Source organism: Elephantulus edwardii, unplaced genomic scaffold, assembly GCF_000299155.1.
Source record: "Elephantulus edwardii isolate Elephantulus edwardi_28Jun2011 unplaced genomic scaffold, EleEdw1.0 scaffold00048, whole genome shotgun sequence".
NCBI lineage: Eukaryota > Metazoa > Chordata > Mammalia > Macroscelidea > Macroscelididae > Elephantulus > Elephantulus edwardii.
In genome coordinates, this window is record NW_006399798.1 from 5775454 (window position 1) to 5801315 (window position 25862).

General features: G+C 43.0%; 1 protein-coding gene across 2 annotated transcripts; it reads left to right on the forward strand.

Annotated features, from left to right (window-relative positions):
• Positions 1 to 25746, forward strand: ACOX1 (acyl-CoA oxidase 1, palmitoyl). Of its 2 annotated transcripts, none has more exons than XM_006886197.1 (14): positions 1 to 112; positions 468 to 627; positions 6114 to 6274; positions 18115 to 18222; positions 19620 to 19739; positions 19877 to 19992; positions 20380 to 20549; positions 21976 to 22138; positions 22553 to 22743; positions 23280 to 23459; positions 23550 to 23655; positions 23748 to 23891; positions 23982 to 24188; positions 25696 to 25746. In XM_006886197.1, the coding sequence occupies exons 1-14, from the start codon at positions 4 to 6 to the stop codon at positions 25744 to 25746; spliced, it is 1986 nt and encodes a 661-aa protein (XP_006886259.1). In that variant the 5' UTR covers positions 1 to 3. The 2 variants fall into 2 exon arrangements, with proteins under 2 accessions (XP_006886259.1, XP_006886260.1); XM_006886198.1 differs by lacking the exon at positions 6114 to 6274 and adding an exon at positions 15957 to 16117.
• Positions 25747 to 25862: the final 116 nt, after the last annotated feature.

The window sequence follows — 25862 nt, forward strand, 5'->3', positions numbered from 1 at the left end:
ACCATGAACCCAGACCTGCGCAGGGAGCGGGCCGGCGCCAGCTTCAACCCCGAGCTGCTCACCAACGTGCTGGACGGCAGCCCCGAAAGCACTCGTCGCCGGCGGGAGATCGGTGAGGGCGGCGGGGCCGCGCTCGATGCGAGTCGGGGGACGGGCACTGGGGGGCTCAGCTCCCCCATCCTCTCGCTCAGCTCCCCATCCTCTCGATCAGCTCCCCCCAACCTCTCGATCAGCTCTCCCCAGCCTCTCTCGATCAGCTCCCCCCATCCTCTCGATCGGCTCCCCCCAGTCTCTCCATCAGCTCCCCCCAACCTCTCGATCAGCCGAGACTCCCCTTTCCTGGAGCACTAGGGGCTGGGGAGACACTTGTCCAGAAAGGGGCCCCTCTGCCCGCGATGGAGAAACCAACTTCTGATTCAGGGACCTTGAACTTGTCTTCCTCTTTTCTGCACTTTGCTCTCTTGCAGAGAACTTGATCCTGAACGACCCCGACTTCCAGCATGAGGACCCGAACTTCCTAAGTCGCAGCCAGCGCTATGAGGTGGCGGTCAGGAAGAGCTCCAACATGGTGAAGAAGATGAGAGAATTCCACATCGCAGACCCTGAGGAAATTATGTGGTTTAAAAAGTAGGTGCCCCGCCTAGAACAGGTGCCAGCAGCCCAGACCGGGAAGTCCCTAAGTGATGTCCTCTCTTGTCCTGTTTGACAGCTTTATTCGTATGTGGACAGCAAGGTTGGCAGTGGACGGTGCATTTGCTGTCTCAAAGGGGCATTGGGGCATCTCAATGCAAAAGGGCTTTGCTCTTTGTATATTAACCTGCTATATACTCAGAAGCCAAGTTTGGAAGTATGTTTTGTTTACTGAATCCCAAGTATTTCCAGGTTTTGGGGCAACAGCAGCTTCTGTTTTCGTGTGCTACTGTAGACCTGAATTTAAGATAACTGGAAAATGTGGAGGTGGGTAAAGAAGATACAAGCTCAGGATGGATATGAAATATCCTAAGGCCCTCTTGCTGTTGAATCTTGTGACTGAATCTGGTCTGAAAAGGGCCCCTTGTCAGTAAGAAACCACATAAAAACATCCCTGGGAGCTGAGGGCCAAGGAGGTTTGTGTTTTCTTCAGGCTATCCTTTTATAAACTTGCTTTTCAATTAAAATTCTTTTCTCTTAATCTCCATCATTATAACACCATTATTAAATTATCTTAGAGCATTCTGGTGGCCTAGTGCTAAGGAGTCACACTGCCAACCCAATGGCAGGCAGTTTGAATCCACCAGCTGCTCAGAAGGAAAAAATGAGGGGTACCACATTGGGATTGATTGATTGGTTGATTTTACCCATGTGATTTCCCACTACTGAAAACTTCCTGGAGGGTCAGCCATGCGTTGATTCCTCCATGGGGACACACAGCACCATCACTAGAATGATCTTAGTACACGGTTATTTTGTTTTATGGTATCCCGCTTACTTTTCATTTATTCCTGGCTGGTTCTTCCCTTGAAGTTTCTGCTTTTTAGAAGCATACTAGTGTTTTCATCAATAGTGATTACCTGGTATGAGTGTGATATATTAAAGGATCAAGAAAAGTGACAGCCATTCTGCCGAGTCACTGTTGGTTCTGTTCCATTTAGTGCCTAATTATTTTCTATTAGTTGTTGTTATTGAGGTAAAATTATTTGCAATTTTTTAGGATGGCTCACCTAGTTAGAAAAATTTAATTTCTTTCTTTATTTGTTTTGGGAATTAACGCAAATCAGAAACTCAGTAACTTACAAATGCTGTTTTTAAAGTTCATGATTCATGGCTGTGGGAATTCTTCTGTCGGGTGACTCCTTCAGGATGATATTTTTCAGTTCCTTGAGTTGAATAGGGGAAATTGTAAAAAAGGTGAGATTTTTGTCCCTCCTGAAAATAATACAAAGAAGCTTGGTAACAGTGGTGAAGTGGTGGATCAGAGTCCGGGAGAAGATTTCATAACCTGGGGTGTTGGTGAAGTCATAATGAAATAGAACGAAGTCCATTCAAGTCAAAGATCAGTGAGCACCAGCCACTTTCTTTTGTATATCTGTGTTTTTTTAAAAAAAACCATTGTGTGGTATTTAATAGACTTTTTTCTTCTTCTAGGAATAAGAATTACTCTATTCTGAGTTAGTAGAATTCTTTTGCACATACGTTTTAGGTGTCTGAATAGGCAGACTTTTATATAACCTTTGACATTCTTTTCCGTATTGCTAGGATTAGTTTGGGAGATCAGTGTAGGCTGGAGAGGAGGATTTAAAAAATGAGCTTTGGAATGTTCAATGCCTCAGTGAAGTCTAAGACTTTTTTTTCTTTTATTATTGTGTGTGTGTGTGTGTGTGTGTGTGTGTACGTGTGTGTACGTACGTACCGTCAAATCAGATCTGACTGGTACAGGAGGAGCTTGTCCCTCCTTCTCCAGCAGAGCATCTGGTGGATTTGAACGGTGCTCCTCTGGTATTGCAGTACACCTTCTTGCCTCTAGGCCACCAGAGCTCACTGAAGGCCAAGACTTTTAATGATTATCAATCCCACCAGTGTTTTATTAAGTAAAAAAAGAAACTTATGCCAATCACCTGGAGTGTATTTCAAGGTTTCTTAAATCCTAAAATGTGGCATTAAAAAGGGTGGAGGAAATTAAGATACAGTAACATCTCCCTTTCTGGAAATTTTTGGTATTTATTAGTCTCTTTTGCACCCATTTTTTTTCTTATCTCAAAATAAAACCTTTTTTTAAATAATTTTATTGATGAGATTACCTTAAAATTGACTGAATATTACTATACCACTTTGAGATTCTCAGCAGGTATCTAAAATAACTGTTCCTTCAAGTCCTTGAGAAAGTAAACCTTGTGTTTGAAGACTATGAAAGTTGGTTTTGTAATCATCTTTCCTATAAATTTTTTCTTTTTTTTTTCCCCCATACTTTTTTTCCTTCAGGTTTCTACCATTTGCTGTGAAAAGAAAACTAAAATATTTTTAAGAGTTTAAATTTCTAATGAGAATCAGTCATGGGTTTGTTACTCTTTTTAGTTTTTTAAAAGCTCTATATTTGAGGGTGGGAGAAAGAGTGTTCTAGGTGACAAATATTTCCATGAGGAGGTGTAGAATGTTCTTTTTGTTTTTAAAAAAGCTATTTTGTTGTTTGTTTCAGTTTGTGTTTGTTTAAAAAAAAAATCTCCAGGAAGGATGATTAAACAGAGTTGAAAAACTAGCTGTCTAGGAACTCTGGTGACCTAGTGGCAAGAAGCTGCGCTGCAATCCCAGCGCTACAGGGTTCAAATCCACCAGATGCTCTGCTGGAGAAGGAGGGGCAGTCTCCTCCTATGCCAGTCAAATCCGATTTGATGCACATACACACAAAATAATAATAATAATACCAACCAAAAAACTGTCAGATTTTTGTTCTTTATTTTCATATATCCTCAAAAAATGTCACAGCCTGTCATTAAAAACATAGATACTTGCTGCGATTTCCTCTTTGTTCTTGTATCATGATTTTATAAACCTCCGATTGTCTTTCTGAGTTAGCTTTCTCAATTCCCTAATGAGAATGTCATTGCTGTTAAGTCAGAAGTGACCTACAGCTGATTTTCGTTTTATTTGGCCATAAACCATACACAGAAGGAGATTGCCCACTTTTCTCCTACAGAGCCGCCAGTGGATTTGAACCAGCAGAGCTACCTATTGCTTAGTAGTGCAGCTTCCTAACGACTGTGCCAACCAGAGCTCCCTGATGGAAATAAGAATTTCTTGTATTTTTCTATTTGCAGCACTTAAGTTTCTCCTTTTCTCTTAAATTTCCCCCCAGAAGTTACTCTGTATCCATTTCTCCTGTATAAACGCACTAAGGGAGTTTGGGAAGGTAGTTAAGTGATGGGATTGCTCTGTCAGGTGCGGTGCGTTTGGTGAGGTGAGTTAAATCCATGCCAGGATACTCAGCTGCTCCTGGTCTGAACTGCTTGGAAATGAAATCCTTCCCCTCTTCATACTGCTCTTTCTCCTGCTTCCCTTCGGTCAGCTTGAGTGAACTTGAGATACTCAGATAACCCCTTCAGTTCATTCCCACTCATGTGTCCATTGTCCACAGAGCAGAATTGCATCCCATAGGATTTTGAAGGCTGTAACTTCAGGCACCAATCACCAGGCCTCTTCCAAGAGGTTGGTTTCTGGATGGGCTCAAGCCACCAACCTTGTGGTTTATATGCTTTAGTTTTTTAACTGTTTGCAACATCCAGAAACTAGAATCCCAGGGTGAAAAAGCATTTTAGGTGTTGGCCATCTCTTGGTATCTGAATGACTCTGTCGCCAGCATCCCCAGGTGATCATCCACACTCACGAATGCCTGCCGCCGCCACCAGCAGAAACACGTGCTTTCAGTGTGCTCCTCTGCTGACTTGAACTCTAGACTTAGGGCATGGACGGTACTCCATGGTGGAATTGATAAATACTACATCCATAGCTTAGGACGTAGGGAGCTCTGGTGGCCTAGCGGCAAGAAGCTGCACTGCAGTCCTGAGAGCACTCTGTTCACGTCCTCCAGCTGATGTGTGGGAGAAGGATGAGCAGTCTTGTCCCGTGCAGTTTACTACTTCTAAAAACCCACTGGACGGAGAGCTCTGGTGGCCTAGTGGCAAGAAGCTGCACTGCAATCCCAGAGATCTACGGTTCTAATCCACCAGATGCTATGCCGGAGAAGGAGGGGCCATCTCCTCCTGTACCAGTCAGACCCGATTTGACGGTAGATGCACACACAAAATAATAAAATAAAAATTTAAAAAAAAAACCACTGGAGGGTCAGCTGTGGGTTCTGACTCGATGGTACACACCACAACACTCTCCATGGTGGAGAATGTTGAGTTTGCTGTGAACTCCAGAATAATGAACACCTCCGTTTCATAAGAGGTACAGATGGAATGCTGCTCGTAGGATGGCACAGGAGCACGCAGGCTGCGTTGTTCCATTGCCACTGTGAGCTCATTACAGCAAGGGCATCTTAAGGGAGAGTTATTTATGTCCAGATGAGTTGGGATTTGTGGAGGTAGAAAAGAAAGATCATTTGAATAGTTTTCATTTAGGATATAGGAAAATAAGATGTTTACTGTTGCTTTTTTTTAGATAGTAGAATGGTTCTAGGACCTCCCCAAAAGTAGACTGATAACCTGCCCTTCTGCCCTTTCACTTATGCTCTGTTCATAACAAGGGTAAGTTGGTGGTGCCACCACTTGCACTTTATCCTGGAGTGTCACCAAGATCTGTTAGATGCTTTGTACTTCCACCTCTTTGGGTGGGTGTATCTGTCTCGAAGTAGAAAGTAGACTGCTGTGACTCCTATGTGTAATACAATACACCTAACACATTCTAGCATGTATACTTTTTTTTACAGTTCCTTTTTTTATTATTTTTTATAATTTTTTAAAATTTTAATGAAAAATTTACAGAGACTTTGTATAATTTTTATTTTGACTATGTCACAGGTTTCTCATTTTATGAGACGATAGTTTAGCTCTGGATTTCTTTGTGACGAGAGCATCCCTCTATTTGCAGAGCTGTTTCCAGGCCAGGGGAAGTACGTTCTTGACTGACTTACATTACCTTATTAGCACTATGTACCCTGACCACCTTTAGGGGTTAATGAGCCTGTATTTCCAGTTTCTTAGTTTACCTAGGCAAAGAGTGCTTAAAATCATTCTTTAGGAAGCTCTTTCCTAACACTGTCAGAGAGTGTTCAGTGGAATTCCTTTTGATTCTTAAAACCAAATAAAGCCCAAAATAAGAACATAAATATACACTAAAAAGTCCAACAGCTAACACCATCAAAACAAAAAGCAGAACATTTTAGGTGGGAACTTAGCTTTCTAGACAAAATAGAGAATGTGACAGGATTCTGGTCCTGGAAAGGCTAGGAGAGGAAGAGAGAGCAGGTTCTGCTGTATTTTTTGGGTAATAAAAGGGTACATTCTGTGTACACATTGAAAACCAGGTTGGATTTTCCCTCCTTTTATCCTGAAGGCCAGAACCGTTCGGCAGCAGGGGGTGGTGAGTTCACTGTCGGTCGGCGAGAGGCTGAGACCCTTTTCTTTTCTCTCCTGTAGACTGCATTTGGTCAATTTTGTGGAACCTGTGGGCCTCAATTACTCCATGTTTATTCCCACCTTGATGAATCTGGGCACCACTGCTCAGCAGGAGAAATGGCTGTCTCCATCCCAAGACCTCCAGATAATTGGCACCTACGCCCAGACGGAAATGGGCCACGGTTAGTCTGCCTGCAGGGCCAGCGGGGACCCACCCCAGGACTTCGGCATTTGGGTCTCCCGCGGTTGCTCCCTTGGGATTTTGTTTTCAAGTCATTCAGTCTTAAAATTCAGTATCTCCTTTTCTTGTATGTTCTTTCTCTTTAAATTGGCCTAGGACTCTGACCTGTACATACCTTTCAAACGAGTTTCTCCTAGATGAACTGTTGTGACCCCATTTTAGCCAGTGCTGTGCAGTTTGGAAAGACGCGTATACAGTATGGCCAAATACCTTGTGGCGTTGGTGTCTCAAATTGCTGAGGCCTGTAGAGGGTGGCAGCCTCATTGATGCCTGGAGGCTGCTCAGCTTGGATGCTGTTACAAGATGTAGATTCTGATGAGGCAGAGGCTTCCAGCACTCGGGTGGCTTCCTGTGTCCTTACCCACTAGCAGATGATAGAGAGCTTGGAAAACACACCATCATTCTCTCCATCTGACTCCAGACTTTTCTGCTGGTGTTGTGTTTTTGTTTTTTAAATGTGTGTCCATGAACACGATTTCTTGATCACATTGTTCCTAAGTACCTGATAACTTAGAAAAAGTTTTGCTTGGGTCTTGCTGTATTTTTGTGAATATTGACAATTAGGATTGTCATGAATTTGAGCTGCTCATTTCTAATTATTGAAGAAATAAAGAGAGAGAAAGAAAAGAAGAACAGAAAACCAAAGGGAAAGAGAGATTCAGATGATGGCAGGAAAGGGGCACTGAACTCTGCTTTCTGATTAGGAATTACTGAAGGGAAATGAACGCAGTTCATGGTCATGGTGTGATGTTACCTTGATAAACAGCACAGAGTTTGTCTTCAGGGTGGCCCAAGTGAAAAAAAAACAAACAACAGAACAAAAGTTTCCGGTTTCCTAATACTGTCTTCCCACCTTGCACTGTGTGTTTCTGTCTTGAAATCTTTAAGTCACTTTAGGGCTTAGAGCTGTTTCTTGTGTTAATATTCTGCATTGTAGAACTGTCTTGACTGGATAGTCCTAGGATTCATAGTAGTTGTAGGCTGTGAAACAGTCTAAACCACATGAGTCTGTCATGCATGTTTTTATTCCTTGAATCCTGCTGCCTCTGTGAAGTACCATTGCAAATGCCTTCTGTTTTCACCTGAAAACGGAAGAAATGAGGACTTGAACTTGACTGGTTTGAGGCTCTCAGAAACTGGACCAAGATCTTGCTCCAGACATGTTTGAATGTTAGCATTTTTCTTCTGTTTTTGCTTCCAGTTCTAGGATACTTTCTGGTATTCCAACCCTTTCCCCTGCCTTAATCTCTTTAATTCCTTGTTTTGGAGAACAGAGTTGTAACCTTGGGTCTTAGTCCTCGGAATGTTACGAATTCACATCAGAGCATTGTGCTTGGTTGACCAGTTTGTGTAGGTGCGTGAAGACCTCCCTGTGCACAGCTGCTCCGTGAGCCTTCGTCAAGGGCACGGCCTGGGCCAAACAGGGTGGCACCTCCTGGGATTCTAGTGTTGAACTGCTTCCCAGCAGCCCAGCGTTCATCTTCCTCACCGCACATTTCTGAGTTATGACTAGATAGTCATTTCATTAGACATTTTTTAACAGTCATTTTATCATGTCAGGTCCTGGCTACATCATAGGGATTCTCCTTGACTTTTATTCCTTCTTCATCATTTTTATCTAGAAAAATAAGGCCCATATAATGCATATTCACTATCATTGACAGTGATGCCAATTCCCATTGTTTTTTTTTCTATAATTATATTTTATTAATTTTCATAAACATTTACAGAGATTTGGGGTTTCTATTCATTCATTGTTGCACTACAATTCCCATTGTTAATACGCAAATATGAGAGAAAGCAGTGCCTTCTTCCTTTGAAACTTGACAAGTAGGCCATGAACTTAACCGAGTCATTCATCTCTCTCCTGCGTCTTCACCTCTCTTTTCCTCACACCGGACTGTGGCCTGTTCTCCTTTTTCCAGATGACTCACTGCTTCCCAGCTGGACTTGCTCTTTTGAGTAACTGGGTGATTGTAACTTTTTCACAATTAAGAATGCTGAACAGATCATTCAAGAAGCATGGCTTTACAAGGAGGAGTGTGGGATCAAGATTGGACGAAGATTCATGAACAACCTATGATATGGTGATACAACCTTGCTTGCTAAAACTGAGGAGGACCTGAAGTGCTTGCTGCAAAAAGTCAAGGACTGGAGTCTTCAGTATGGATTGAAGCTCAGCATCAAGAAGACAGAGATTCTCACACTACTGGGACAACTGGCTGCACCATGATAGATGGAGAAGAGATTGAGATTGTTAGCAGTTACAACCTGCTCGGATCCACAGTCAACACACTTAACACCAGCAGTCAGGAAATCAAAAGACAAATTGCACTGGGGAAATCGGCTGTAATGGACCTCTCTAGAGTGCTGAAGAGCAACGGTGTCTGTCTAGATACAAAGGTGCACCTAGTCCAGGCCATGGTCTTCTCAATTACTTGTTATGCTTCAGAGAGCTGGACAATGACTAACGATAACAGAAGAAGAATAGATGCCTTCGAGTTGTGGTGCTGGAGAAATTCTTGACCATACCATGGATTGCCAAGAAAACAAATTGGTCTGTCTTGGAAAGGGTGAAACCAAATCTCCTTGGAGGCTAGGATTTTGAAGCTCTGCCTCACTTACTTTGGGTACGTGGCCAGGAGAGACCAATCCTTGGAGAAGGACATCATGCTCAGAAGGGTGGATGGACAGTGCAGGAGAGGAGGACCCCAGATAAGGTGGATTGACACAGTATCTGGGGTAGTGGGGGTTGGTGTGAATTAGTGAAAACTGGCTCAAGACAAGGAAGGGTTCAGAGGTGCTGTACATAAGGTCTCTATGCATCACAGGCGATTCAACGGCACATAACAACAATAACATGCTATGTTGATTTTTGTGGTTTGGTGGTGTGTTTTTTTTAAGCCTTGGGGATGGCCTTTGTATTTAAAGTTGGTTGTTATATTTTGGAGGAACATTCTTAGTGGTACAGCACTCTTCTGTCAATATACTGTACTGAGGTAACTTGAGGTTTCTGTGATGCTGAACCTTGTGCCATTGGGGTGTCAAATGCTGTAACAGGTTCCCATGGTGGACACTATTTGGTGAAGCTCCCAGTTTAAGACAGCTTTGCAACCACTTCCTAAACAACAAGCCTCCAGAAACTCTGTGAACTTCGGTAAATGTCCATAGTTGTAGAAGCGCTTCAGGCCTTTTGTTAATAGTGTTGCTGTGAGTCATGCTCAACTCAAAGGCAGTCAACAACTGAACTTTTACCAAAGCTAGTCTTGGAATTATACCTTTGGATAACTCCAGTTCTCAGAAATGAATGGCTACCTCTGAAGCTTTTGTGTAGCTTTTGTGTTTTATAATGTAAAGCTATTCCTGAATTAGATAACCAATTTATAATATATTTAGCAAGTTAATTATTGTACCCGTGTGTCTCTGTGGCCCCATCAACATGGTTACTTTACTTTTTTGCTACTATGAGTTAAGTTTTGTTTTCTATTGCCAATGAACTTGGATGTTATTACATACTTGTATTTCCTATGCACTGATTAAATACAATCTGCCTATTGACACTTTACATGATTATCTTTTTTTTAAATTATCTTTTAAAAAAATTGTGCCTTTATTTAATGCACTCTTCTGGTTTCTTAAAAAATTCACTATGTGAAGTTGATTCCAGCTCATGTGAACTCTTTAAGTATAACTTTTCCTTCCATCAAAACTTGTTGGCAAAAAAAAAACAACGCAACCCACAAACCAACTTGTTTATGTGTAACTTGTTCACTTTTTTGTATGCTGTGGAGGAAAAACTTGCTTCCATAGTTTTCCAGATTTCAGGCTGTTAGAACAATTGGCTCTTTTCCCATTGCTTTATTTTTTTCTGGTTTGTTTTAGACTTTTTGTAAGTTTATATTTATTTCTAGAACCTTATGTATGTTGTTGCTGCTTCTGTGTACCATCGAGTCAGACTCAACTTATAGCTGACCCTCCTCTGGGTTTTCAGAGACTGGAAATCTCACGGGAGGAGAGGGCCCTTCTTTCTTCTGTAGACTTCCATATGTTACATTGATTTGTTTATCTGTGTTTTCTCCTAACATAAATTTTGGGTCATTGTTGCTGTAATTACTTACATACATACATGCATACATATATATACGTGTGTGTGTGTGTGTGTATGTGTGTGTATGTGTGTGTGTGTGTGTGTGTGTGTATAAAATTATTATTTTATTCACTGTTGCATATTTTCTTGTTCCCTTCCCCTCCGCAGCCCATTTTGTAGTGCACCCCTTGTTCCTGATTGTTCTCACACATGTAATGCGTAATCATATTCCTTTCAGATAGTTTTTGCCTTCATCTGTTTGGGGTTTTTTTATAAAAATTGTATTTATTTATTTATTTTATTTTTGTGTGAGTGTACCGTCAAATCAGATCTGACTGGTACAGGAGGAGATTGTCCCTCCTTCCCCGGCAGAGCATCTGGTGGATTCGAACCGATAAAATTTTTTTTAATTTTAATAATTTTAATAAACATTTACAGAGATTTTGGATTTCCATTCATTCAATGCTGCACTTCTCTTCCCACCCAGCCCTCCCGCATCCCCCAACTTCGCTCCTCTTTTTGAAAAGAGAAAAACTCCCTCCCTGGTACACAGTCCCCCTGCACCCCTCCCACCGTCCCAAGTACATTCCACTCTGCAACCTTAATTATGGACTCTTGTGATAACCATAATACCTTATCATACATCGCTTTTAAATTATCCTCTCCCTCATCTGTTTCAGTGCAGTATGCCTTCATCTGTTTTAATGCAGTGTTCATTATCAAGTCTTTCCCTATTCTTCCCCAACCCCCCAGAATATAAAATGTCTGTTGTATTTTATAACAGCAGTGTTATGCAGTATTTGTCCTTTTATGACTGAAATATTTCACTCAGCATAATGCCCTCTAGGGTCCCCCATATTTTGTAATGTTTTACAAGTTCATTGTTTTTCCATTGCTGCATTGCATTCCATTGTGTGAATGTACCGTGGTTTTTCTATCCATTCATTTGTTGATGGGCACTTGGCTTGCTTCTTCCCTCTTTGTTATTGTGAATATCCCAGCAGTAAACATGGGTGTGCATTTATCTGTTTGAGTCGTGGGTGGTTCTGGCTTCTTTAAGGTGTATTCCCAGTAGTGAAATTGCTAGGTCAAATGGTATTTTTATTTCCAACTTTTTGAAAAAGCATCTGGCACCTTCCACACAGAGTCTGTACCATTTTACATTCCCACCAGCAGTAAGAGTTCCAGTCTCTCCACAGCCTCGCCAGCACTTGCTGTTTGGTTCCCGGTTGAACTTGCCTATTGTTCCTGGTGTTGTTTTTACTTTATAACATACTCTAAAATGTGATGGACTAGGACTCCATTTAACGACATATCTATTTTATATTCTTTCCTCATTATTCCCTAGATTAATTCAAATTTGTTTGTCATGTTTGAAAAATTAGTTTTACATGAAATCTATGTCTTTTCTTGGGTAGTGTTGGGTAGTAGTGGACAGAAAGTGATGCTGCCACGCCAAAGATGGGTGATTTTAATCCCTTGGGCCTGGTTTTAATTGTTTTTGGTCAAATATTCTTCTAATTGGTATAGCACTGATGTGTCCATTTGCTGTGATGCTTAACACTGTGACACTGATGTGTCAAATGCGATAATGGTCACCCTTGGTGGACAGTGTTTGGTGGAGCTCCCAGATTAAAACAAGCTTGGAAGCAGGAGTGGCATCCACTTCTGTAATAGCTTGCCTCCAGAAACACTACAAACTTAGAGAATTGATGAAAGTTATGCAAGTGTTCAGGTCTTTCATGCATAGGGTCGCTATGAGTCGTCTACGACTCAACAACACTTAATAAAAGTGTTGTTATGAACTGTTTAGGCCACTCTGTGAGGAATTAGTGATTACGGTGATTTTTGTCATCATTTATCCATTCAACTAGGTACATAGATAATTTTTTTTCATTAAATAAATCTGTAATATCTTGAGCTTAAAATCTAATATATTGAGAAGTAATATTTCACAGATTTTTACTGTCTTGTCATTTTGCCATACGTTGTCTTTCTCTTTTCTGGAATTTCCGGTTGGATGGTCCTAACAGATAAAAATATTACTGATGTTCCCCGCATTCTGCGTTTAGGGAGCTCTGGTGAGGCAGTGGCTAGAAAGCTGTGCTGTCATCCAAAGGGCAGGGTTTAGGATCCACCAGCTGCTCCACACGAGAGAAATGGCCAATTCCTCGGTTCTGGCTCCGCGGCACTGAGCTGGTGTACGTTTAGCTTTTCAGGCTGCGTTTACTATTGCTGGTATTTTGTTCTGGTTGCCGCTCTCTTAGGTTTATGATCATGCCGTCCATAGAGGTGCTCTTTTTTTTCTTCCTTTCTTAATAATTCTCCCCTCTGTAACAGCCGCTGGCCACGTTCACGCCGTGCGGGGATCACAGTGCCTTTTGAAAAGAATTGACTCCAGTGCTTTACCACAAGTGGTGCCTGGTGACTCTAAAAGAAATCTTTTGGAGCTCTGCCGGCCTAGTGGCAAGAAGCAGTGCTGCAACCCCAAAGGCATATGGTTCAAGGTCAACAGCTGTTCCATGGGGAGAAAATTAAAAAAAATAAAAAATCTCCAGATCACCAGCTTGTAACTTGATTTGAGAAAAACAAACCAGTGCGCTCCAGGTCACTCTTTTCTGGGCAGGATATCTCATTTCCTCCACTTGTAAAAAATCTTCCTCTAGGCAGACATCCTGAAAACATTCTCCAGTCTCGGAACAGAGCCTGACTGCAGCCCTCCTTGGTATTCATACCACGCCTGCCTGGCCCTCCGTTTCCCAGGGATTGTGCTGATTTCTAGGAATGTACGATTTCTGTGAGGGAACGGAGCTGGTCCGCGGCCAGTTTTCAGTCCAGAGCTTTCTCCTTTTTGGTCCGAGGACCATGGGCAGTTTTCATTCTAGACACGCAGTTCTTTAAAGTCGGGCACAGTGGAGATTCCTGTTGCTGAGTGAAAGGCCCCCTCTCATCCCAGGAATGTGTTTTTTTGGTTATTCCCCCCCCCATGAAGGTGTTTTTGTGGGACTCCCACTTTGTATCTTAAAACTTTATTAAATGATTTTAGATTCTTCTTGTGAGTTGAAAATCAGCCAGTATAACCACCACCACCACCACTTATTTCACAGTTCTTTTTTTTCCCCAATAAAATTCTCTTTAATTTTTATCACAGCAAACAAAAACAAAGCAAAAATCCTTAGTCACCAAATCAATTTCAACTTGTATAAACCCTGTAGGACAGAGTAGCTCTCAAAGTGGACGACACTGCATACTGATTTTTCATTTAACAACTTGTGTTTTAACAAGCTCATCAGCAGAGCTCCTAATCAAAGATTTAACCCAAACCAAGCCCCTAATCGTCAAGTCAGTTCTGACTCATAGCAAACCTCATAAGGTTTGCAAGGCTATAAATCTTAGTAGGAGATTTCATCTGTCTCCCATGGAACCACTGATGGATTCAAACCATGGACCTTTTGGTTAGCATGGCAACTATTTCACAGTTCTAAAAGCAGTTCTGAGAAGCCCTGGGCACCCTTCTCCACCTGTGCCAGCACATCGACGGGTGTCCACCTTTGACTCTTCAGGGACAGCTCTGCTTTGAGCTGGTCTTTTAAGCATCTTTATCAGCATTCACAGCCCATGTTGCATTATATAGTACTGTCTCCTGCAGACTTTGTAGGCTGGGCTGCTAACTGAAAGGTCAGCAGTTCAAAACCACGAGCCATTTTAAAGGAGAAAGATGGCAATTTTTACTCATTAAAGTTTACGACTTTGAAAACTCAGTGGAGTTTCACCAGTGACTTTGGTGTTTCTGATTTTATCACCCACTGAAATTAGCCAAAGTGTCACTTATCCTCATTTTGGCCTTCTCTTTTTGACCTAAACAAAACACTTAACTCACCTCTTCATGTCTCCTCTGTAAAAGGAGGAAGTCTGGTAGGTCTTCTTTATACTTTGGTTTAAGTTTGGATCATTTCAAGCACAACTACTTGCCTGGAAAAAATACAGGTAGTGCCTGATGTACAGCATTGAAGAGAGGAAGACCACGCTTAGGACACTCTGGATGGTTGGGTTTTTCACATAGATCTTAATGTTTAGTAATACAAGCAATATAGTGCTATAGGACATAATATGTTATGCTGTCATTTGTAAATGTTCAAAGGTGGAATTCACAAAGCTATGATAGAAGGCAATAATAGCACTTTTAAGAATAGTCGCGCATTTAAGGTTCCCAGCAGATGTCTCCTATTGAAATAAAGTCAGATAAATGAATGTTTAAAAAAAAAGGCAGTAATAATGAAAATTTAAAAAGGTAACTTAGGTCAGACCCAACTTAGAGAGGAAGTGATTGGAGTGAATTCATTAAGTTGGGAGCTACATGTAGTTGATTGTTCCTGGCTCAAGTAGTGTACTCTTGTTTTTAAATTTTCCCCACCGTATTCTACCTTCTATGGAACAAACTGGGAAACTTTTAAAACGGAAAGGTTGATCAGGCCTTTAAGAGATTTAAAATGTATTTTTTAAGATATTTAAAATTTGGAAAGCCCTGGTGGTTGATTCAATGGGTAAGATATTTAAGATATCTTTTAAGATACTTAAAAGAATAAGAGCAATATGATATAGATTGATTTAGAACTTAAACCAGTTTTTCAGTAGCATGAAAAAAATATGATGGCTTGTTAGAAGTATTTCATACGCCTAAGAAATAAAAATAAGCTCATACGTAAGTCTAAGGCATCTGAATTCTAACAGAAAAGAGTGACCTTCTCAGAAAGTAGATTTAAAATATACTAAAATCAAGATTCTAATGTTCATTGGTGGTGATTCCCACATTATCATGATAGAAAGCTTGTTATGCATGTATCTGTTATTTAAATTAAAACTTTCACTAGATATTTCTTTAATCTATCGGAAATAGAATTGGGTGAAGAGCACTGTCAATTTTTGTATTAAATTCTTTCCCTAGACAGTGGGTAAATATTTGATATGAATCTGAAACAGTTGGCATAACATGAGAAAAAAGAGATCTGTGCTGGATCTTTTGCAGACAAACAGGAAAGATTCCAGCCTAGAAGTGTCACTGAAATGACACACAGCACTGGACTGTTTCTGAGAGACCATACGTACTATCTGTCATTCTGAGAGAACCATTGTGTTCCTCTCCTCACCTTATCTAATCACCATCAGCCACGCTGCACCTTAAATTCTGCACGCCAAACAACTTTTCCAAATTGTCTGTTGCCTTTGATTTCACTGCTAGCCTGGAATGCTCGCTCGTGCTCTCGGCTTTGGGACTGCGCAGGTTTGGTTTTGCCCACCCAAGATGATTGGAGAGATGAGCATCACCAGAGCATGCTCCTAGCTAACTTGAAAAATAAAGAACATTCGGTAATACAGAAAAAGGCAGTGCTCCCATCCCTGCTAAGAGTCACCCGACTAATTCGTACTTACAGAAAGTTTTCTTTTCTCTCCTTCCCTCATTCTGTCTGTTGAAATTGCTGATTCTCTCACACCTGATGACTTCTCTCAAATGCCCATCCTTGGTATTTCTTTGAAGCTTTGTGCACCGTGGGCGGCCTGAGCCCCTGGATCTTCACTTGGGCATGTTCCTGCCCACCTTGCTTCACCAGGCCACCGCAGAGCAGCAGGAGCGCTTCTTCATGCCTGCCTGGAACTTGGAGATCATTGGCACTTATGCCCAGACAGAGATGGGTCATGGTATGGTGCATTCAGTCTACCTTTGGGGCTGGGCGGGGCCCCTGCGAGCTTGGCGATGACATCTCCACAGACCCCGTCCATAAACGCCATCTTTCTGCAGAGTGCAAGTGGCCTGCATGTGCGTGTGTACACACATGTCTTGGCATGGAACGCTCTTCAGTGGACATCAGTAGTTGGGCAGTGACAGACATGTGCTCATTAGTTTTCTCATGGCTCCTGTTCAGAAATTCAAGAACTTCAAGCCAGACCTTATCTGCTAAGTCGCTTGTCATGGTTCCCTGAAACCTGATGTATGGAACCCTGTCAGCCCAGTGGTTAAGCACCCAGCTGCTAATCGAAAGGCCAGTAGTTCAGATCTACCAGCTGCCCCATGAGGGAAAAGACGTGGCAGTCTTTACAGTTTGCTTCTGTAAAGACTTAAGAGTCTCTGAAAAACCCTTTGGAGCAGCTCAACTCTGTCCCCTGGTCGTGGGAGTCAGAGTGGACTCCCAAGATACTGTTCGGTTTGGTTTTGAAATTTCGCAAAATCATTGTGAATATAGAAAGTGAACTTTTCTTTCCACTTCATTTTTTAAACCACTCATGGCTTTAATTCCAGAAGAAATGCAAATGGTGCAGTATTTATTCCTCTGACTTGCTTAAAGGAGGTGATATGTTTATGTGACTTTAGGTTATATAGCTAAAAATGTGTAATTTTGTGCCTGAAAGTTATTTGTACTTTGAGTTCAGTGTTGAGTAAAGCTCTGTGGTTGGTGCTTTGGCCAGAACTTAGGAATGCCAACAGAAGCCATACTTCTAAGCAGTGCATTTCACACGGACTGCTTCTCTTTTTTCCCACCTCTTTTCTTTCCATCCCTTGCTGACCTTCTTAATGAAGCTGGTGGCAGTTGCTCCTTTCTTCTGCTGTGAACTGGTGTCAGTGTTTGCCGTTCTTGCCCCTGGCTTCATTTTCTTCTGCTCAGCAAAACTAGAAGGGAAAAAAAGTCTTTAGAAAAACCTACTCTGCTAGGGTACCTTTGCCACTGCTTGTTTCCACGCAGCCGTGTTTTCTTAATCTTACAGACACCTGCCACGTGCTGAATCTTACAGACCCCTGCCATGTGTGGATGCTGAGTATTCCACTCGACCAGGCCTTGGGGAACGGCCTGCTCAGCTGCTTCCGTGGTGCATCTGAAAACATTTTGTTATCTGTGCCACTTAACATGTTACCTCTCCCCCTCCTCCCATGTTTTGTGAAAGCTGCTACTTTGGTATCTGGTTCTTTGACTCCCACTCTGGCAAAGCTGTGACCTCCTGACAAGCTGCCCAGTTCTGTGCTTCAGCTTGGAAGTCCCTACACGTGTCATAGTTTAGGGGTTTACTGAGGTCTGACATGGAAGCACTTTGGTACGATTCTTAGGAATTCTTTCAGCATGTTATTAATTAGGAAATGTGTCATCGAGACGACATTCCTGTAATCCTTTGGAAGACCTTTGACATTTATTAGGATGTAAGACGTGAATGCCTGACCATCTCTCATAAACATGATGCTAGCGATGGGTCACTCTGGTCACCCTGCTAGTTTGAACTTCAGGCTTGGTGTGGAAGTCAGCAGGGTGGACTCCTCCTCTAGGACCAGGCCTTTAGGAATCCTAAAGTCAGTGTTCCAGATGATTTTCTCTGCGTTGGTCATACTTAGGACAGTATGGCTCGGTGCTACCTTGAGCATTTCTTTTGGTTGACCTCAGTGTTTCAAACCACTGCTGTAAAGTGTATCCTGGCAATTAGAGTAACAGTGGGCTTGATAGTTATGTTTCCAACCTAATGGGAAGCCATAGGATTGAAATATAGGGCTTGGGCTATGTTAGCAACTTTTTCTAGGTCATCTGCAAATATTCTTAGTGTTGTAAGACTCTTTTCTTTGAGATGAAATTGCTTAAAAGACTGGGCAGGAAGTTTTCCCTTGTGCCAACCTTCTCCCGTTTTCCACCTAAAGTAGATGTCATTTCTTTCCTCAGGGACTCATCTTCGAGGATTGGAAACCACAGCCACTTACGATCCCGAAACCCAAGAGTTCATCCTCAACAGTCCTACTGTAACCTCCATTAAGTGGTGGCCGGGTGGACGTAAGTGAATTTTCTGACCCTTGGTGGTAGTTACAAAGATGAAGCAACTCTGTTCTGTCTTAACAGGGTGCCTGTGGATCCGAGCGGACGCAGCCCCCTGTAGCAATGTGGATATTTATTATAAGACTATGTGGGGAAGGTAGAACTTACTGGAAATAATCATTTTCAAGCGCTCTTGTGTCATGTGTGATATACATTAATATGTTTTAGAGTTGACATCTGTCTTACTTTGCTTTTCTTAGTTTTTTGTATAAACATTCCCATGCAGTAGCATAGTTTGCATACTCATCATTTAAATGAGCTTTATATCTTGCTGTTTGTTTTGTTGTTTCTGTATTGTGAAACATTTGAATTCTTTTTCAAAATTTTATGTATAAATTATAACTGATTTACCATCAAATGATAATTCATTTTCTTTACAAATCATCACTGATGTACTTTTAGTTATCTTATTTTAGTCTGACTTACTATCTTGGAAGTACATATACTTCAAATAATTAATGATTGAAAGATAGGAAAGAGAATTGATGCCTTTGAGCTGTGGTGCTGGAGAAGAGTGTTGAATATACCATGGACTGCTAGGAGAACAAACAGGTTTGTCCTGGAGAAGGTGAAGCCAGAATGCTCCTTGGAGTCAAGGATTCTGAAGCTTCATCTGACACACTTTGGGCATATTGCAAGGAAGAACTGGTCCTTGGAGAGGGACATTATGTTTGGCAGAGTGGAGGGACGGCACAGGAGAGGAAGACCTTTGATGAGATGGATCGAGTCTGTGACTGGAGTGGTGGGAATGAATGTGTTTGAGACGGCGAGGTTGGCACAGGATAGAACGGCATTTAGGGCTCTTGTGCATAGGGTCGCTATGAGTCGCACGTGACTCGATGGCACATAACAATATATCCAGGATTCTTTTATTTTTTATACATGCTTTATATGACATTTTCTTATCTAAATAACGAGGAAAAACCTATTATGCCATGCAAAAAATGGAATTTTTTCCAGATACAAAACCACCATCTTCTTCATCCTGTAGAATCTTTGCAGGAGCAGAGTGCTGGCTGGTTTTGCCGTCTGGGTGGTCCTCATTCCTGGCCCCGTTGAACTGTTGAGCACTTGAAATGTTGCTAGATGATTGGGGGAACTGGACCTTTCATTTCATTATGGTCTATCATTAGTTAGTGTTTTGAACACTGCAGTAAATAAGTTAAAATTCAATAAATTTTATTAACAGCTTAAGTGACTTTCTGAACGCTACCCTCAGGAAGGCTTTCTGAGTGCCTTTTGTTGATTGAATCTAGTGTTTATACCTAACATTTTCTCCCTCTTTGGTTTTTGCCTTTAAAAAATGTAAGTAAAGGTTTACCTACTTCTGTTTCTTGTTTTCTTTGTTGTTTCAGTTGGAAAGACTTCAAATCACGCAATAGTTCTTGCCCAGCTCATCACTAAAGGGAAATGCTATGGACTCCATGCCTTCATTGTGCCTATCCGAGAAATCGGGACCCACAAGCCTTTGCCAGGTAAGACTCCTCCATTGATGTTGAGATGCAGAGTTCATATCACCGTTTTTCTCTGCCTAAAGTATAATACGCAACTAAAGAGGAGAGGACCCAAGACTTCCAGAACCTAAATCTCTTGTGATTATCCTCTGTGCTAGGTATTACTGTTGGCGACATTGGCCCCAAATTTGGTTATGATGAGATGGATAACGGCTACCTGAAGATGGACAACTATCGGATCCCCAGAGAAAACATGCTCATGAAGTATGCCCAGGTACTCTTACACAGGAAGGAGGAGTGCATACCTCAGACAGGGATGTTAGTGGCTCATGGCAACCATCACAGGGTCTGAAAGGCTGTTCTTTTAGGAAGAAGTAACATCTTTTTACTGCGGATGTCACTTCTGTCAGGGCAGTTGGAATAAGAAGCTGTGGGCATTATGATGAACCCCTTCTGTTTTCCTAAACCACTGAGCTGTTAGCTACATTTGTATCACCTGGAGGGTCCATTGAAACAAGTCTCTCAGGCCCCACCCCACACTCTGTGACTCCTTTGGTCAGGATGCACATGCTGTTATCCCAAGGGCTACACTTTGAGAACTGCTGGCCTAGCTTGGCACTTGACTTCATCGGAAGCAGCGTCGTCCCTTGTTCTTCTGCAGGTGAAGCCTGATGGCACGTACGTGAAACCCCTGAGCAATAAGCTGACCTATGGGACCATGGTGTTTGTCAGATCCTTCCTCGTGGGAGAGGCCGCGCGGGCCCTGTCCAAGGCCTGCACCATTGCCATCCGGTACAGCGCTGTGCGGCACCAATCTGAGATCAAGCCAAAGTAAGTGGGTCTGAATGGGAGCCACTGCAGGCCTGGCCTTGTCCCCATTCAGATAGCTTTGTTCCCAGGTGGGGTTTAGAGAAGACAGATTAGTTATGCAGAATGGGCGGGATGGCAGTGTACTGGGCCTGCTGCTTCGTACCCAAGTCTGCTTTCTTTTAAGTGAGAGATGAGAAGAAGCACCTCCTTCTCTTAACCTAAGAAGAGTAATAATACTGCCACTTGAACTGTGGAAATGAAATATTCAGAGCACTCAACACCTTTACAATTGGAGTCACTCTTGACTGCAGTGAATTGAGTATACTGAAATGGCATTCAATTAGATAGATTCACTTTGTGGAATCACAAATTGGTTTTGTTTTTTGGTGTTTATTTTGAGAGTGAAATAACAAAGGTAGATTTATTAGACCGTTAACATCCTCAGAGGGACGGACTTCCCTGCCTGGAAGGGGATACAGAAGGGAGGATTCCCTGTTGTTTCTGACCATAGTTTATTTTTGGTTTAGTACTGCCTTACATGCGGGCTTGGCTTTGGTAACCTTGAACTCTCAAAAAGAGCTGAAAGAAATGTATGGGGCAGGCCTTGGTGCTCACTGTTACACTTTAGAATATCTAATGCTTTGTAATTATGACTGCGGGGGGGTCTAGTGTGTCACGGTGTGTGAGGACGGCACAGGATGGGACAGGGTTCAGACTATTGTTCATAGGGTCGCTGGGGGTTGTGCTTGACTCGAAAGCACCTAAGAATAACATTGTACTTGATCGTCCACAAAATTATAAAAAAAAAAAAAATTAGCCCTTAGTGTGTTACTTGTTGCTGTGGAGGCAGGTGGTACTTCACAGCATCCCTGTAGAACTGAGCACAGCTGCCCCTTAGAATTTCCAAGGCTGAGTGTCTAGGAGCAGAGCCACATCTTTCTTGGGGTACCTGGCAGCTGAGCACTTCCTTCTGTGCCCCCAGGGCTATTTGCAGTATGCTAGGCCTCCTTAGTATTCTCCATTCCTGGGGTCACGAAAAGTCATCACCTCAGTGGTGCGTGACCACAGGTAATAACAGGAGGGGAGCTGACGGGATTCTCTGTGTTGCTGTGAGGTTCACCGCCTTAATCATATTGGAATGATTAGAAAGACAAGGATTTCACAGCTAGAAAATGTCATGTACCTGAAACAATACATCTGACCACTAAAAGCATGGTCTCTGGAGCCAGATAACCTCCATTCAGCCAAGGATATTACATCCTGTGTGACTGCAGGCCAGTCACCGTTTGCTCATCTGTAAAATGAGATGATGACACCAGCCACTTCACAGGATCTTTATGAGAACTGAATAAATACATATAGGATGTTTGTAATAGAACCTGCCACGTGGCAAATTCTGTGTGTTTGTCTTCTCTCCCTCCCACCCATCATTTTCTACATCCTTTAGTGAGCCGGAACCCCAGATTCTGGATTTTCAGACCCAGCAGTATAAACTCTTTCCACTCCTGGCCACTGCCTATGCCTTCCAGTTCGTAGGCGCCTACATGAAGGAGACCTATCATCGGATCAATGAAGACATCGGCCAGGGGGACCTGAGTGAGCTGCCTGAGGTATGTGGGTGGCCTCCTCCCTCCACCCTTCGATTCTGTGTTTGCTGTTGGATAATTTCCAGAGAGAACCAAATGATGGCATTTCTTGAAAAGAACCGCATCTTCTCCAGAGAGTCACAGCTTCTGGTTGAAAGTGGTTGTGGACCTGTTTTTTGTTTTTGTGGGTTTTGTTTCAGAAGTATGTCAATCAGAAAGTGTTGTTCGTATTTGTCAGTCGAAGGAACGTAACTGGTGACTTCATTGCCGAGAAGAATGGTTCAGAGGGGTTCGGAGGCAGTTTGCTGTACCCCTAGAAGGCTGTGCTGCTTCAGTGGGGGGTGATGGTGCCAGGGACGGAGCCGCGTGTTTTCTCATTGGTACTGGGATTTCCGGTCACACTCATGTTCACATGGCCTCGGATTTGTCCCCTCTTAGCTCCACGCCCTCACTGCCGGCCTTAAGGCTTTCACCTCCTGGACTGCTAACGCGGCCATCGAAGCATGCCGGATGGCTTGTGGAGGGCATGGCTACTCTCACTGCAGCGGCCTTCCCAACATTTATGTCAACTTCACCCCAACCTGCACCTTTGAGGGAGAGAACACGGTCATGATGCTTCAGACAGCGAGGTGAGACTCTGCTGCAGGATTTATCTGTTCTAAAAAAGACTTGAAGAGGCCCTGGTGGTACAGTGGGATAAGCCTTGGGCTGCGAAGCACAAGATTGACAGTTCAAAGCTCCAGCCCCTCTCAAGAGAAAGATGAGACAAGTCAGCATCACTAAAGATTTACAGCCTCAAACGGCCTGTGGGCAGGTCTCCGCTGCCTGTGTGCAGTCGCTGCGTTGGAATCAGCTCTCCTGCAGGACTGTCGTTTTAGGCTTTAGAAAGACTTGAGGCCTTTTCACAGGCGCCAACTCCTGTGGTTTTATATCCCTTTTCTTCCTGAGAAACAGTTTTGCTTTCCATCCTGACCCACTGTTTTTATCTGTCAGTCTAGACAGTGTCTCACATAGACACATGCACCCCAGACCCAGAAATTGAAGTTGTTTCAAGAGTTTATTCCTGTCCACAGTGAGCACAGATTTCAGTAGCATGTTACTGCTCACGTGTTCCTTGTGTCCAGCAGAAGTACAGCCTGACAGGGTGTGTATTGCTCATGTTCAGGTTCCTGATGAAGAGTTACGACCAGGTACAGTCGGGAAAATTGGTGTGTGGCATGGTGTCCTACTTGAATGACCTACCCAGTCAGCGCATCCAGCCTCAGCAGGTGGCCGTCTGGCCCACCGTGGTGGACATCAGCTGCCCCGACAGCCTGACGGAAGCCTATAAACTCCGTGCAGCCAGGTGAGCTGTGCTGGCCAGAGCCTGCTGGGGAGAGGGTGAGTGCCAGTGGTCATTTCCTTGAACTGCAAACTGTCCTTCGTTTCCTGACAGATTAGTAGAAATTGCTGCAAAAACCCTCCAAGTGGAAGTGAGTCACAGGAAGAGCAAGGAGGTAGCCTGGAACCTCACCTCCGTGGACCTGGTCCGCGCAAGCGAGGTGAGTGGGCCTACTTCTCTGGATCCGGGGGTGGAAACCTTGTCACTGTGTCTGAAGCTTTTCAAAAGGCCCTCACCCTTTCTTCTTTCTAGGCACATTGCCACTATGTGGCAGTTAAGCTCTTTTCAGAAAAGCTCCACAAAATTCAGGAGAGCTCCGTCCACGCCGTCCTGAGGAATTTGTGCCTCCTGTACGCTCTGTATGGGATCAGTCAGCATGCTGGAGACTTTCTTCAGGTCAGTCACTGCTAGGTTGGGTTAACTTTTTTTTTCTCTTTAAATGAGAACTGTGGTCTCATAGTTGTGTGTGTGTCTGGTTCCTTTCAGGGCAGCATCTTGACAGATTCTCAGATGAACCAGGTGAACCAACGGATCAAGGAGCTGCTGACCGTCATCCGCCCTGACGCCATTGCCCTGGTTGACGCATTTGATTTTAAAGACATGACCCTCGGCTCTGTGCTGGGCCGCTATGATGGCAATGTCTATGAAAACTTGTTTGAGTGGGCCAAGAAATCCCCGCTGAACAAAGCACAGGTAACCACAGGCCTGTCTCCCCACCTGCACACACCGCACGCCCCGTATGTTGGGTGCAAGGAGGCGGTGTGTGTTACTTGTTCCATCGGAATTTAACTAGTTGGCTACATCGAGCTACTATAAATATCACTTTGTTAGTAAATAAACATATAAGTAAAAGTACCAAATAAGAAATCACAAAACTACAGTGATTTGTAAAAATAATGTCTTTTTTTAGTTGTTTAAAGTTTTCGTTTAAATGCTAAGGCAGTACTCCATGACTCAGCTTTGCACCTGACTATACCTTGATGGCATAATGTGTCACATGTCAGGTTACTTCTAACTTGAAGGTTAGGGTTTTGAATCCACCTGCTACTCTGAGAGGGAAAGCTCTGGGCAGTCTTCTCCTGTTAAGATTTACGGCCTGGGAAATCTTACAGCCTGTAGGATCGTTTTAGGTCAGAAGTGACTCAGTGGCAGTTGGTAGCTTTGCTGTTTTTGTGTAAGATGACGGTAATACTAGGCAGCTGTGTACTCTGGAGACCAACCAGCTAAACAAGATCGGAAGGGAACCACTTGCCTAGGGATGAAGCTTAGAAGGCAGGAAGAGGTAGGCTAGGACTGAAGGAAATGAGAAGCACAGGGTAGAAAACGTGGGCAGAGTCACCTGTGTCACAGACATAATGGACGTGAGTTGTTGAATGGAGAACCAGTTTTCTTAACAGGCTTCTATTCACATCACAATAAAAAAAATTAATTAAAAAACAAGTAAATTGTAAGGCAGGTGAGACCATAGTAAAAGCCCTTTCATCCTCTTTATTTGAAAAGCCAGTTCAGAAGAGGACCAGGTCACCCACTTGAAGCAGCTTTCCTTTGCCTTGAGTTTAGTAACTGGTTGAACCTTTGCACACACTTGGGGTGGAGCTTGCTGCGAGGTGCCCTTCTACAGTAGCAGTCGGCTCATGGCCCGTGTGCTCCAATTCCTGAATCTGAGTCCCAATGAGATCCAGATAATGTCTTCATTTTAAAAAATTTCTTAATTTCCTACTGCCAAAGGGGCCCTTTAGAGTAGTGAGAGAAGATCTTCACCCTGAAACCCACAGCGTCCCTTTTCAGCAGGAAGTAGCTAAGAGAATACGCCGTCCCCTTTTCCTTATGACTCAGGGTGAAGTCTCTCTCAGGGAGGAGTGATAGGGAATGGCAAAGGATACACTGACAAAGAAGATTAATCAGAACTGGCTTTGACAAGCACTGTGGCATTTGGACAAGAACAAACTGGGAGGAGGGTAGAGAGAATAGTGCAACAATGAATGAGTGGAAGCCCCAAATCTCTGTAAATGTTTATGAAAATTAATAAAATATAATTATAGAAAAAAAATTTCTTAATTAAGAATAACTACTCTCTAAACCTTTTAAAAAATTTTCTCTGTAAACGTACACAAATAAGATAAAATGAGACCATGATAAAATGAGACCATGTGACACTGGCAGCTGTAGTGACCGCTTCCTCTCCTCCCCTTCTCTGCAGGTCCATGAATCCTACCACAAGTACCTGAAACCGCTGCAGTCCAAGTTGTGATTCTGGAGTGCCACCACTGAGGTCCACCTGTCCCAGCAGGCAGCCTCCTGACCTCATGTGCAGAGCTGGCTCTACAGTCATTGAATTCCAACAGCTATAGAGAAAATGATAAATTG